At 36.8% G+C, this 13,657-nt stretch overlaps 2 protein-coding genes across 3 annotated transcripts in view; one reads left to right on the plus strand and one right to left on the minus strand.

Moving 5' to 3' along the window:
• Positions 1-13,657, plus strand: part of Rb1 (RB transcriptional corepressor 1) — a 121,372-nt gene that overhangs the window by 77,397 nt on the left and 30,318 nt on the right. The window lies entirely within an intron of this gene.
• Positions 5,396-7,339, minus strand: Lpar6 (lysophosphatidic acid receptor 6). Its single transcript, XM_051195391.1, has one exon. The coding sequence runs from the start codon at positions 6,596-6,598 to the stop codon at positions 5,564-5,566; it is 1,035 nt and encodes a 344-aa protein (XP_051051348.1). The 5' UTR covers positions 6,599-7,339; the 3' UTR covers positions 5,396-5,563.

Consider the following 13,657-nt stretch of genomic DNA (forward strand, 5'->3'; position numbering starts at 1 on the left):
ACTAGTATAATTTTAGTGCTAAGTAGCCATTTTAATTTAAATCAACTCCTTGTTCTGTTCATCAGGTATTATACCTTTCCCCTGAGCAGCCTACAATTTTGTCCAGAATGAATATTTTATGTTCATATTACATAAAATTTTGTAAATGTTAAAGTACTACAAATATTACAACTTTCAGACATTGGTCTTTATTTTCTAAAGTATGCACTAATACTGATTGGCAGAATTAGTTATATAAGTATTCTTTCTTTAAAAGATTATTTTGAAGATTATATTACTTATAATGAAAGGATTTATGTTTTTAGCTTATTAGTAAATGCTTTTAATAACATGACTTTCCATGTGTAACTTAGGCTATTTTTTCCTCTCTTCCCTCTCCCTTCCAACATCCCTCCCATATCTTTTGGTTTCTATCTAGCAAAACTTCTGTACTTGTTTCTTAAAATAATTTTTCTAGTTCAAACTAACAAACTTCTAACCACCCATCTTTACTTCCTCTGTCCTTAGGGCTGTATAGAACAAAAAAGAAACAAATTCTCACACAAGCACACATTATATAGGACAAACTCAGCAGAGCTGGGCTCAGACCATCAAGTGGAAAGGAACAAAGGAAGTAAAGAGATTAATTTATTTTTGAGGATAAAAACTGAATGAGGGTGTTCTGGTGGATTAACAGAGTAGAATAAACCATGAAACAAAGAATGTGCACAGAAAGTACTTTCAGCATTTTGGGAGCTTTAGCTTCTAAACAATTACAAGAGTTGTCAACAACCAGGAGAGTTTTCTGGAGTACTAGCTGGCATGTATCAAATTATCTGGGGGTCTTGTGAAAACACAGATTATAGATTGTTGGGCACACCCCAAAGATTAGGGGTTGGAGTTCAAGCATCTGTGATTCTGACATGTTTCTAGGTGTTGCTGTTGGTGGCCTAAGAACATGAAGTCCTTGGACCCTCACCCCAGGGGGCCATGCCAGTCTGTCAAGAGCTTGAAAGTACACTTGCCTCTATGCTGGTAAATCATAGGTATGCAGAGTTTTGGCTGAAGCCTAGTACTTTTGTGCAGTGCATAATACAAAATATAAATCCTCATAAACACATTGCAAGTTATGAATGTCAGAAGTCAAAAATGCCTTTGATGCCCATAACCTACAAAGTAATTAGTTTGACCTGTCATTAAGAGGCTGCTGGAGAGCTTGTGACTCTCCTGTTGCCTAATATTGAAGAGATGTCATGGAACATGTTACTGACCCGAGAAAAGATAAAAATTCAGTTTGAGGTGTGGTTTCTATATAATGTGTACTGCATTCATGCTATTATAAAAGAAAAAAGTAAATCAAACCATTATAAATCAGGGACCATCTATATATGTTTAGCCAGGCCACCTTCAAATTTTGTATACACATGAACAGCCAGACATGAGGTTTCCTATCAATGCCAAAGAGAGAATCCAAGAACCCAGCTTCAGTCCTCAGGCTTGCATGGCAAGCTTTGTAACCCCACTGATCCAACATGGAGCCCTTAAAGTGTTTGTTTGTTTGTTTTAAGCAGTTGTTTACCTAAATGGTAAAAATTTAACAATATCAGTTTAAAACTGACAAATAGTAAGAGTTAAGGTTGTAACTGAAAAAAATAAGTTCTTATGTTGGTATCATATTGACCAAAGAAAATCTGCCTTTGTTCTTTGAACTTTTAGACGATTAAAAGTGCTGCCACTGTGAGGGGAAAAGACAACCGTGCATGGTGTGTGTGTGTGTGTGTGTGTGTGTGTGTGTGTGTGTGTGTAGGGTATTTATTAGAACCATATGAATAAACAGTGTAGGTACTACATAACAAACAGGTAAGAGGAGGGTTTGCCTGAACTTAATTTCCTATTCTATTAATTGTCTGTTAATCTTGAGACAGGGCCGGAGAGATGGTGCAGAGGTTAAGAGAATATACTACTACTCTTGCAGAGAACCCAGGGTCAGTCTCAGTATTCAGACTGGGTGCCTACAAGCACCTGTAACTGCAGCTTCAGGGGATCTAACTTATACACATGCTCACACATACATACACAGAGTTAACAATACTAAAAATTCATCTTTAAAAATAACTAGATAGCCAGGTGATGGTGGCTCATGCCTTTATTCTCAACACTAGGGAGGCAGAGGCAGATGGATTTCTATGAGCCCAAGGCCAGGAGGGCCTGGGCTACACAAAGAAACCCTGTCTTATACCACCCCCCAAATTAGATAATGAATAAAAATAATAAGATAAAATAGAATTTTAGAATTCATACTTACATGAATATATAATAGTTGTCTCTGGAAAAAAATGCTGTTTGAGCTATATTGTTAATCACCAAGTAATTGGTCAATTTAATTATGTTATATAGCCAATAAGTTTCTTGATTAGTCCTTTTGAATTTAGAACATTTTAGAAGTCATGTTACCAATGTACCAATGGGTAATTCAGTTTCAGGCTAACTCAAAAGAGCTTTTTAAAAACAGGTTGTTTTAGTATTGCTTTGAAATTTTGTTCTATTGAAGCATTTTTTTTTCCCCCCTTTGGTTGTTTTGTTTTTTGAGAAAGGGTTTCTCTGTGTAATAACTATGGCCGTCCTAGAACTTGCTCTTTGACTAGGCTGGCCTCAAACTCACAGAGATCCACCTGCTTCTACCACTTGAGTGCTGGGATTACAGGTGTGCTCCATAACCTCCTGGCTTTTAAGCACTTTTTATAACATGGTTTCAATGCAAAATCTCACTTTAGATGAATAGCAGGTCTTACCTTCTTTCATGTATATCTGGAGTTAGATTGACCTATAAGCATTAAAAATGTCCAGGTGCTGAAAAAGTAACAAAGATTTTTCTAGGCATTAATAATATGTGGCAAAAGATAAAGCTCACCGGGGTTCCACCACACATAACCAAAAGACATTTTCTGTAGGTATTCCATCCACAATAGTCTTTCTGAATTGGAAACATGAACTGTGCTCTCTCTTCCTTTTTATAATCCCCAAATGAGGGGCCCATTTCTTAATGATCAGTACTTCAAATTTATTGTTAATATTTTTAATGTAAATATTAAGACTTACTAATAATTTTGATAGTATCTTGATTTTCATTATTTTTTCTCTGGAAAGACAATGTGCAATATGTTGTGGACTAGTTACTTGGTTTCAGTTTTCTCAAAAAAGCTAATTTTCAAATTTGGAGCCAGTTTTAGGGTACAATGAAGCTGTCTTCCATGACAGCATTCTGGCCTTATTGTTTTTTGAAGGAAGGTAGAATGAGAAGTTTGCTTCTATCATCTGCCCCTTTATGAAGATGTTGAAAACTGATTTGAGGGCAGGAATGGGAGGACTAGATACTGTCATTTTAAAGTAATAAAAGTAAAATTCTCAGTGTTTTAATATTAATGTATGTTTGTGAATGAAGAGGAAATAGAAAACCCTAAAATAAGTATTTTATCTCACATCGTATCAACTCACAAAGGAAAATAACTTAAATTTTGTTCTGATACTGTTTTGTCCAGAGAAGTAAGTTACTCAGCATTTTAAAATTTTTTTTTTTTTTTTTTTTTTTTTGGTAGTGATGGGTATTGAACCTGCCTTTAGTATTTGATCCAGATGAAAAAATTACAACTTTAAGAATCTTACAAAATTTGCCAGGTAGTGCTAGTGCTTTTCATCAAGCACTTCGGTGGATCTCTGAGTTCGAGGCCACCCTGGTCTATGGAGCAAGTTCCAGAACAGCCAAGGCTACACAGAGAAACCCTGTCTCTAAAAAGGGAAAAATAAATAAAAAGAAAAAAAAATCTTACAAAATTTTTGATTCATGTATGTTGTTCACACAAGAACAATAAAAACTTTACTGAACCTACTAACAGTTATTTGATGACCATCTTTCTAGTATTTTAAAGTAAGACTCACACTTTGAGAACTCCCTGAAGAGTTCTCATTTTCCCTTGTGCAGGGAAAGTTCTGAGAAATCAAGTTCCATGGTCTTAATCACTAGACTGCCAGCTGCTTTTCAACTAAACAGTGTGTTTACGACTGCTAAATGAATTTCATTCCTTTATGGTGATGCCATTGACAGGAACAGTAGGCAACTGAAGTAGCCTTGTTCTCAGCCTATATGAACATATGCATATGTGTAACATACACATACTTCTTTTAGGGTATGCTTGATTTCTTCACCACTTTGTTTCTTGTTAAGGGTTTATTTTCCCTTAGTGTTATCTATAGAAAACCCTGGGTCTCTAAAGAAAATTTCTCATATTGTTATTTATTACAGGAAGACTTGCCTAAGATAGAAAATGATTATGATTTGTCTGAAATCATTGTAGCCTAAACCCAGAAAAAAGTAAATTTACACATTACAAAATAGATGACCATATCATATTCAAACTTCATAAGATTAAGGTGGCTTTTTACCATGCAGGCTGAATGCAAAATTCAATTACATATAATTTTTCTAAAATGAAACTTTCTTTTTCAGTTAACTTTGGAAATGCCAAATTGTGAGAGAGTATGTTGAAAAATTAAAGTTTTTATGTAGCTGGTGCTTTTCTCTGAATCCAGCTGAAAGCCTTGCCTTTCCATAGTTTGTAAATGCAAATGTAGCTGTGTGTAGTTATCTGGTCTTCCAGGCTTGTGGCAGGAAATGTGTCCTTACTAACACATTTCATGTTAACATTGATTTCACTTAAAATAACATTTTTCAGCCACTTAATATTTGACCTAAAATGAGAGAGGAAAAGAAGTAAAAAATACTTTGGATATGTATCACTTTCTAAAAAGTCATGCACTGTGCTGTACTGCTGATTTCTGGGCAAACATTACTGGAAGTACAAGTTTTTGTTGTACTTTCAAAATAAATGTTGGGCAACATTTTACTTTGTAAAAGAATTTACCTAGCAAGATCGCATGTTATTGGTTTGCTTAAATTGTTATACTATAAGTCATTTTGAAATTAGGTGTTGGAGCCAGAATATAAATCAAAACAGTAATTTCAAATTATACTGTATAGATAGACACTATCTCTTTTATGAATTGCCTACAAAGACAAAAATGTCATGTAGAAGACTGCAATAGCTCTCTTGGGAAAAATACTCTAAAAAGTTTGGCTATTTCAAGTTAGTTTTCTTTGTTTTATGCTGTTTAAGGCTGATTAGTACTATTAATCTAAATTGAAATAAAAGTGAAAAATATTTAGGAAACTATTACCTAAACAACATCTAGGTTCAGTGTAAAGTCATTTAACAAACTTTTGAATTAAATTACTTCATGTAAAATGAAATTTAAAAGTACAGATATCACATTATTTAAATCATAATTGCTTTTAGACTAACTATAGAGTTTTTTAATGACGAAAGAACATATTAAAGTGGTTCAAGAAAATAAAATGGAGTGCATACAAGAATAGAATATATTTTAATGTGTAACACATCAGACACAAACTTTCTTTAACATGTAACAGTCCATATGGTAATTCTTTTGGAGCTGGAGAAATAGTTTCCAAGAGCACACAGTTTTCACAGTTGAACACGGAGCAGTTCCAGTGGTTTAGTCAGGCAGCTTATATTGTAGATTCACTATCAAATATCTTACTTTTTAAGGTTTGTAGGTTGTGTTGGATAAAATTCTCGGTGCCCTGAACTTCAGAGAACCTGGAGTCATTTCTTCTAACAGACCAGTTTTTCATTTTTATTGAGTTCTGAATTGTGTCTGAAGTGAAGTAGTAAACAATGGGGTCAAAGCAACAGTTGGAAACAGCAATGCAGAGAGTGATTGGGTACATTGTCCTCACTGCAGCTACCACAGAGCAGTTAACAAATGCCTGTGTCCTCATGAGAGAGTATAAAATAAGATTGATGTTATAGGGCACAAAACAGAAACAGAATATGACCAAGTGTACAAAAATCATTTTTAAAACTTTAGTTTTGTTCATTTTGCTTCTACTTAATGTAACAGGTTTATTTAAAGTTCTTAGCACCATACTAGAACAAGTGACGTTCAAAATTAAGGGGATAAAAAACCCCACTATTTCTATGAAAATCACAATCCTGGAGAGATAGGTTTTCCATGTGGCTGCCGGAAAGTTCTCAAAGCAGGCTTCTGAGGTATTGTTACCCTGAGAGTGGGTCGACTGAAAGAAAACCGCGGGTGCACTTCCTCCCATCACTGTGAACCACACAGCAATGCAAACAATCTTTGCATTTCGTTTAGTTCTTAAAGTCTTCGACTTAAATGGGTAGACGATTGCCAGAAATCGATCTACACTGATACAGGTTAAGAACAGAATGCTTCCATACATGTTGGTGTAAAACAGCATTACTGAAATCTTACAGAGAAGATCTCCAAACGGCCAATTCCGTGTTGCAAAGTAAAAAATCCGAAATGGTAAAGTAAAGACGAAAAGCAAATCTGACATTGCCAGGTTAATCATGTACGTTGTAGTTTCATTTCTCACTTTGAGGGCACAGATGAAAATGTATATTGCAACACAATTGGATATCAGCCCAAGCACAAACACCATGCTGAACATGCACCCATACAAAGTGTACTTAAAGGAGTCATCATAAGGGCAGTGGGAGCCGTTGGAGCTTACCATTGTCAGGCAGCACAGCTTACAGGGAGTCCCTTTGTCTGCAGCGGTCGCCTTGGTATTCAGATGTGGTCGCAGCAACAGCCAGTGTATTCGAAAATTATGTTTCTTTTTGTGTTCTTACAAATATTTTCTCTGAAATCTTCAAAAGAAACATGAAACGGGTTGCTTAAAAGTTTCTAGTAGATTCTTCAGTACAATAGTCTCATTTTCCAGTATCCAGAAAATCCATTGAGTCCAGAATTTAGTTACCTGACTGAAAATCCAGTCAAGGAAGCCAACCCATAGAGCCACAAACTTAAGGAAAAGCTGTGTTTCAAGTTGGACACGACAGTCCTCGCGTAAGCTTGTCCTTCAGTCGTCAAGGTGAATATTTCAAAATTAAAATGCCCTCATGTTCAGAATGGTTAGGCATAAGTTATCAGTCTTACTTCGGAGTCTTAATAATCCCAGTCCGTTGTCCTCTGGCACTTCTTCCTTCTCTTTATTCTCCGTTTTGGTAGTTCTCCATTGATTCCGGGTGGCGGTAGACAGAGTCTTTTAAAGGTTCCCAAAGAAATTCCAAAGCGTGTTAGCTCTTGCTGAAGGAGGCCTTTCCGAGGTTGCCAGCTGTATTGTGAGTTGGGCTGTTTCTGAAGTGAGCAAGAAAGGCTTCCTAGATTTGTAATATGACATCACAGGAAGAAGAGGCTGGGTTTGGACAAAGGAAGGCTTCAACCAGTGGTTTGCAGTTCCTTCAATCTGATAACGCCTGTGCTGGGAATATACCTAGGAGGCTTGCAAATGGTCACTGGCTGTCCAGCTGTGCTAGGCATTAACCCTTTTTGTGCTGAAATGCCTTCTGGGAATTCTGGCAACCTTCCCAAAGTGGTTTCCTTTGTTTTAATTAGTGATAACTAAGAAAGAGAAACAAAATGTATCCGCTTAAGGAGGCGTCTCTCTTACTTGCTTTTGAATTTGGGATGTTTCCTTCTTTCAAGAAATAAAATGTAGATGGGAGCATATTTATAAATTGAAATCCTTAGTGATCTGAGTGGACATTTTAAAGAAGGCAAGGCCTTACGATATAAAGGATTTGACTGAGAGACAGGCAGTTCTGGCTGTCTTGGTATCTGTTTTTTGTTTTGTTTTTTTAATTACTTGTCAAGATTTAACTCAATTGGCTTGGTTGTGAGTAGCTTTAATCCTGGATCTCTTTAGTTTTTGATAAACAATGTTCTAACATTTTAATTTGAAACTGATAATTCTAGAGCTATTGCAATTTTTAACACACCAAAGAATACTTTAAGAATGTTTATTTTCCCTGGAGGATTATAGCACAGTGGTAAGAATACTTTGTGCAGTACTGCTCTTATTTGCCTATAACTTAATATAAACATAATGGGAAAGTATACTTTTAAGGGTGTTTCCCCCTCTTAAATTGATTAAAATAATTTACAGAGAATCACAATTCTACTACTTACCTAAATTTAGGTTCATGATTTTTATTTTCATTTCCCCATCTCTTCCTTTAGCTTCTTACACATGTTGGCTGCAGGTTAGGATATTGTTCACATCCTACTTTAATTTCTAAGTTTGGTTTTGTTGAAGCTAAAACCCTTCATTGTGGTCAGTTAAGGCATTTAAGAGCAAGTTTCCCTACACATGCCTTAGTTTAAATATTAAAATGTAGCCACGTGTTCTATATCTTTTAATTCAGATTACTGTAATGCTCAACAGCATTGTAGTTTGAGTGTTATGACTAGGCATTCATCTGTGATCCAATAATGGAGTATTACTTACATTCAGTAGAGATTGAGGGAGGTCTAAGTTTCTCATTTTGTTTTTGGTGTGGAAAGCAGATAAATAAGTGTTCACATTAGAAGGCAAATAGGAACTCTTGAGTGCAGTAGTGAACAAAGAAGCAATTAATAACTTTCTTCTCGATTGGGAAAAATTTTTGTTTATAGTTATTTAAGAAAAATATAAAATCTGAGTGATCTACTTTTAAGTTTCTTCATTGTCATTTTTACATAATATGTACAGGTACATGTCCTGGTACTATTCACTTTTACTTTCATTTTGAAAATGGTACTTTCTCAGTTAAAGTATGAAAATATATTAGTTTTATACTGAACATCCTTCCACATATTATTCCTGTTTCTTGACTGTTGTTAACTGTTCACTTACAATATTTTTGTGTTTTAATTATTATTGCTTAAAATGGCTATCCACTGTCAATTAGGCTTTTTATTATTACCAGTATGTTTGTATTCCAGAATCCTGATATTAACCTTTACCCTAGTAAAAATTTAAGTGTTTGCTGATGAGTGGGTAATCATTCTTCAAAAGTCAGGATGTTAGTGTCCTGCCCTATCACTCACTTCATTATTCTAACCCCTTTGAGACAGGGTCATTCATTGAACCTGGAGTTAGCCTTGCAGGTAGATAGCCATCCCTAGTTTCCTCCTGTGTCTGTCCTGCATAGCTCTGGAGTTAATAGGCACAGCTACAACCTCCTTACACACCTGACCTACATGCTTACCCTGTGAGCCATTTTTCCAGCCCAACCATTCTTTTCAAGTTCTTTTTCATACTGCCTATGTCTGCTTTTGCCAGTAGTATCAATTTTGAGTTGTCCCTTCATTCCACTGCCACAGTTTTAAATATACTCAGGCATTTTTACCTATATAGACAATTATGTTTTATCTCCTTATTCCTGGTCTTCCTATCTTTCAGTTACCTCCTACCAGCCTGTCACAGATCAACTTAATGAATCAAGTATAATTACTCATGTATTCTTTTGTTTCCAAGAAAAATTTAAAGGAAATTAGAATACTTAAAATAAAGATAATGGGGCTGGAGCTCAGTGGTTAAGAGAATGTGCTATTCTTTCAGTGGACTCAGGACTCCCAGCACCCAGTTGGGGTGGTTCACTTATAAGTCCAATTCAAATATCTGACAGCCTCTTCTGGCCACATCAGACTTGAATGTTATATACATACATACTTGAAGGCCAGCACTCATACATATAAAGGTAAATAAATAAATCTTTAAAATATGCTATAGGCTGATTTTTAGGATGTTGTGATATGTAGATTACTTAGTAAAAGATAGTTGTAAAATAGTTAATTTTTTTAGATGTGGTGGCTAAAACTCCTGAGTGCAGGGATTAAAGGCATGTACCACCACATCTAACAAATTGTGCTCAGGAGTTCTAGGATATCTTGGTCTACACATTTACTTCTATGCTAGTCATAGCTCCACAGTGAAATCCTGTCTCAAACAAGAAGGTGGAGAAGCTACAGAGATGGTGCAGCAGTCAAGAGCACTTGCTGTTCTTCCAGATGATCCAGGGTTTAGTGTCAGCACCCACATTGCAGCTTGCTACTGTCCCTAATTCCAGTCCCAAGAGAATCAACACCCTTTTCTGACTCTGCAGGCATTACATATACTCAGTGCATAGATATACATGGAGGCAAAACACCCCTGTGCAGATAGAAAACATTTTTTATTTAAGAGTTAATACTTTAAGATGTGAGGACTGGAATTTCATTCAGTTCGAGTTCTATCCTTAGCATGCCCACAGCCCTGGGCTGTTTGCAACACGCCAGAAAATGATAAACTGAAATTCTAAAAATGTGAGAAGTATAAGCAGTACCATTCTAAACTAATTCATTCTAAAAATATACAGTTTAAATGCAGTGCTAACTAAAATAAAATTTTAAATAATAAATTTATTTACATAGTAGTAAAAAATTATAACCATATGGTAGTCTGAGATACAAAATATGAAATAGCTGGGTATTGGTGGCCTGCGCCTTTAATCCCAGCACTGGGAGGCAGAGGCAGGCAGATCTCTGTGATTTTGAGGCCAGCCTTGTCTACAGAGCTAGTTCCAAGACAGCCTCCAAAGCAATACAGAGAAACCCTGTCTTGAAAAAAGAAAAAACAAACAAACAAGAAAACCCAAAGATATGAAATAATATTGGAAAAGTGTGGAAAAGGAATCTGATACATTTTATTTTAAAAAGTATGTGTTGTCCTTGGGCTGGAGAGATGGCTGGGCCATTAAAGGCTAGGCTCACAAACAAAAATAAATAGAACCATAAGAATAAAAAAAATTCCTTTTGTTTCTGAAACATAGTATGAATCTTCACATGTGTACCCATGCGTGTGTGTTTTCTATTGACAGAAATACTTAGTTGTGAAAGGACATTTCTTGTTAGCTTTATTTTAGGAAAAGCACAAATGTCAAATTGTGATTGTGGCTAAACATATATTATCAATTAGAGATCATATGCATCATACAAACATACACATGCATACTTTCATGCATGTGCGTGCACACACACAGAGTTCAGTGATAGGTTAGGCTTCACATTTTGGTGCAGAGGATCTGCTTCCAGTGACCCTGAACTCTATGCTCTTCTTCCTTGGGTACTGGTTTCATCAACCTGAGACTGAAGATGTAAGGAACCCTGAGGAAGGGGAGTCAGCAAATGATCTCTGAAACATTTGGAGGCTTTTCCTTTATAGAAAATCTGGAAGGAATCTAGACTGTCCGTTCCTAGTATAGATTGTTTATGCACGAGTAAGAAATAATGGCCACATCTGTCTTTTTCTGGGTGGGTATGAAAATGTGTGCAAAGAGCAGCCGGCAGAGAATGCAGGCACTCCTTGTACTGTCACTTCACTCCAGTCGGGAGTCTGGTTCCTTGGCTGTAAAAGAAAGGAATTAGGCTGCACAAAGTTCCTTTCCTGCTTCCTATTTGGTTCAGATTCTTTGAATTCTTTGAATGTTTAAGGTGTCACATAGGGCCTTTTCACTCTTCACTATCAAGGAGACACTTTATCCTTAACATTTGAGAATTTGTTATTTTGAAACTAGTTTGGACAAGAAATATGTGCCACAGAGGAGCAGGAACATGACGAAAAATATGTGTAAGAGGCAGAATCACTGGGCCAAGTAGAAGTTCCTTATTACGCTCAGTAAATGGCCAGGACTCACATGCTTGCACAGAAAGTCACTCTCCTTTTCCCAGGCAACTAATTTAGTGGAACCATAGGAAGTCTGAACTAGAGGTTGTGGGGGGATGGGTTGAACCCAGAGATAGCAGTAAGGCTCAGGCCCATAAGAAGGTGGATGACCCCTCTGGCTCCACCACTGATACCCTCAGGCCATGAAGTCTCTGAAGGGGGACAAAAAGCCAGTTCTGGTGGCTCATGTCTGTAATTCCAGCACTCCACAGGCTAAGGTAGGAAGATGGAATGTTTGAAACCAACCTGGACTACATAATGAGTTCAAGGAGCTACATCTCCAGTTGCAGGTCTTGAAGGCCAAAGCCAAGTGTTCACAATAGTGAGTCCTGGTGTAATCTCATTAATATAGTCCTATTAACTTTCACATACAGAGATTTATTTATTCTTTGGGGAATTAACAATCTACTCCTTCCCTAAATTCCTGTAAGAGCAGTACAGGCAACGCCTTGAGACATAGGGTTTAATTTGATAATGAAATCTTAGTAAACAATGACAAAGTGGGCTGCAGTTTTCAAAGATCTTTCAACTACTTTGCAAGAAGTAAGAAGTAGTAGAAAGATCAATTAAACTAGGTTCTTAGTGGCCTGGTTTTTAATCTTTACTACTAAAATCTGACCTTTTTCAAATAATTTATCTTCTCTGTTGTATTTGTAAAAAGACACTATGGAATTAGATCTCTAGAATTTTTTTCAGTCCTGTGCTTTCTGACTTAAAATTTCAAAAAAAGAAAAAAAAAAAAAACCAAACCTAAAAGAAGCTATTGAAGAAACTTGAAGTTACAGTTTGCTTAGGATCACTTAGTGGGTAGATGGTGGAGGATAGCAAAGGTGGGGCTAAGACAGGGCCCTCACTGTAAGTACTCAGGCCAGTTCCTTATGCATGCTTGTGGAATGAAAAATAAAGCTCTGTGATGGAAGAAGAAACAGACACCCACAGCTAAACACTGAGCCGAACTCCAGGAATCCAGTTACAGAGAGGGAGGAGTGCTTAGCAGAGGGGTCAAGACCAGGCTGGAGAAACCCACAGAAACTGCTGACCTGAACAAAGGGGAGCTCATGGACCTCCAGACTGAAAGCTGGGAAGCCAGCGTAGAATTCACCCAAAACCACCACCTCCTCCCACCCCCACCCCCGAACGTGGGTGTCAGTTAGGAGGACTGGTCAGTCTATGGGGCCTCTGGTAGTGGGTCAGTATTTATCCCTAGAATATGAATGGACTTTGGGAGCCCATTTCACATAGAGGGATACTCTCTCGGCCTAGACACATGGAAGTGGGCCTAGGCCCTGCTCCAAATGATATGACAGAGTTTGAAGATCCCCTATGGAAGACCTCACCCTCCCTGGGGAGCAGAAAGAAGGATTAGGAGGATGGAATAGGGGCTGGTGTGTGTGTGGGGGGGGGGGGGTGGAGCAGAGGAGAAGGGGAGGGAGCGGGAACTGGGATTGACATGTAAAACAAGCTCATTTCAAATTTAAATTAAAAAGGGAAAAAATAAAACTCCATCTGAAAAAAAAAAAAAGAAAGAAAGAAAAATACAGTTCTGTATGTGCAAAGTGGAAAGAACACTAATCTTGGGATAGGAGGATTTTTGGTTCCTAAATTTGAACTTTATGTTGGACAAAAATCTATCCTAGCAAAACCCTTCTGACTTTATAGGTGGTTTTCAGAACAAAATGAAATGAAATAAATTTAGATTGTAAAATACAAACAAACAAGAAAACCTAGATAGATGCAGTAAGCTGCCACAGTATCCTGACCTTTCAGATCCAAGTTAAGTTGTAAGATGACATAGGGCAATATGCTTTGCTTCATTACATTTTATTGAGCAGATAAGAGTTCCTGTGATTTGTGAATGCTAGAGAAGGAAATGGTCCTAAGTGATGCCATGTACATACTTCATTAGTACTGATCATGGGTAACAGAAGTCTTTTTTTTTTTTTTTTTTTAACCAAAGTCAATCTTAAACTTGCCTTAGGAGAAAGACTTGTTTATTGGAGTTAATGAGTACCTAACACATTGGATTAATCCTAGAATTCTTTAATG

This window comes from Phodopus roborovskii, unplaced genomic scaffold (genome assembly GCF_943737965.1).
Source record: "Phodopus roborovskii unplaced genomic scaffold, PHOROB, whole genome shotgun sequence".
In the NCBI taxonomy this organism is placed as follows: Eukaryota; Metazoa; Chordata; class Mammalia; order Rodentia; family Cricetidae; genus Phodopus; species Phodopus roborovskii.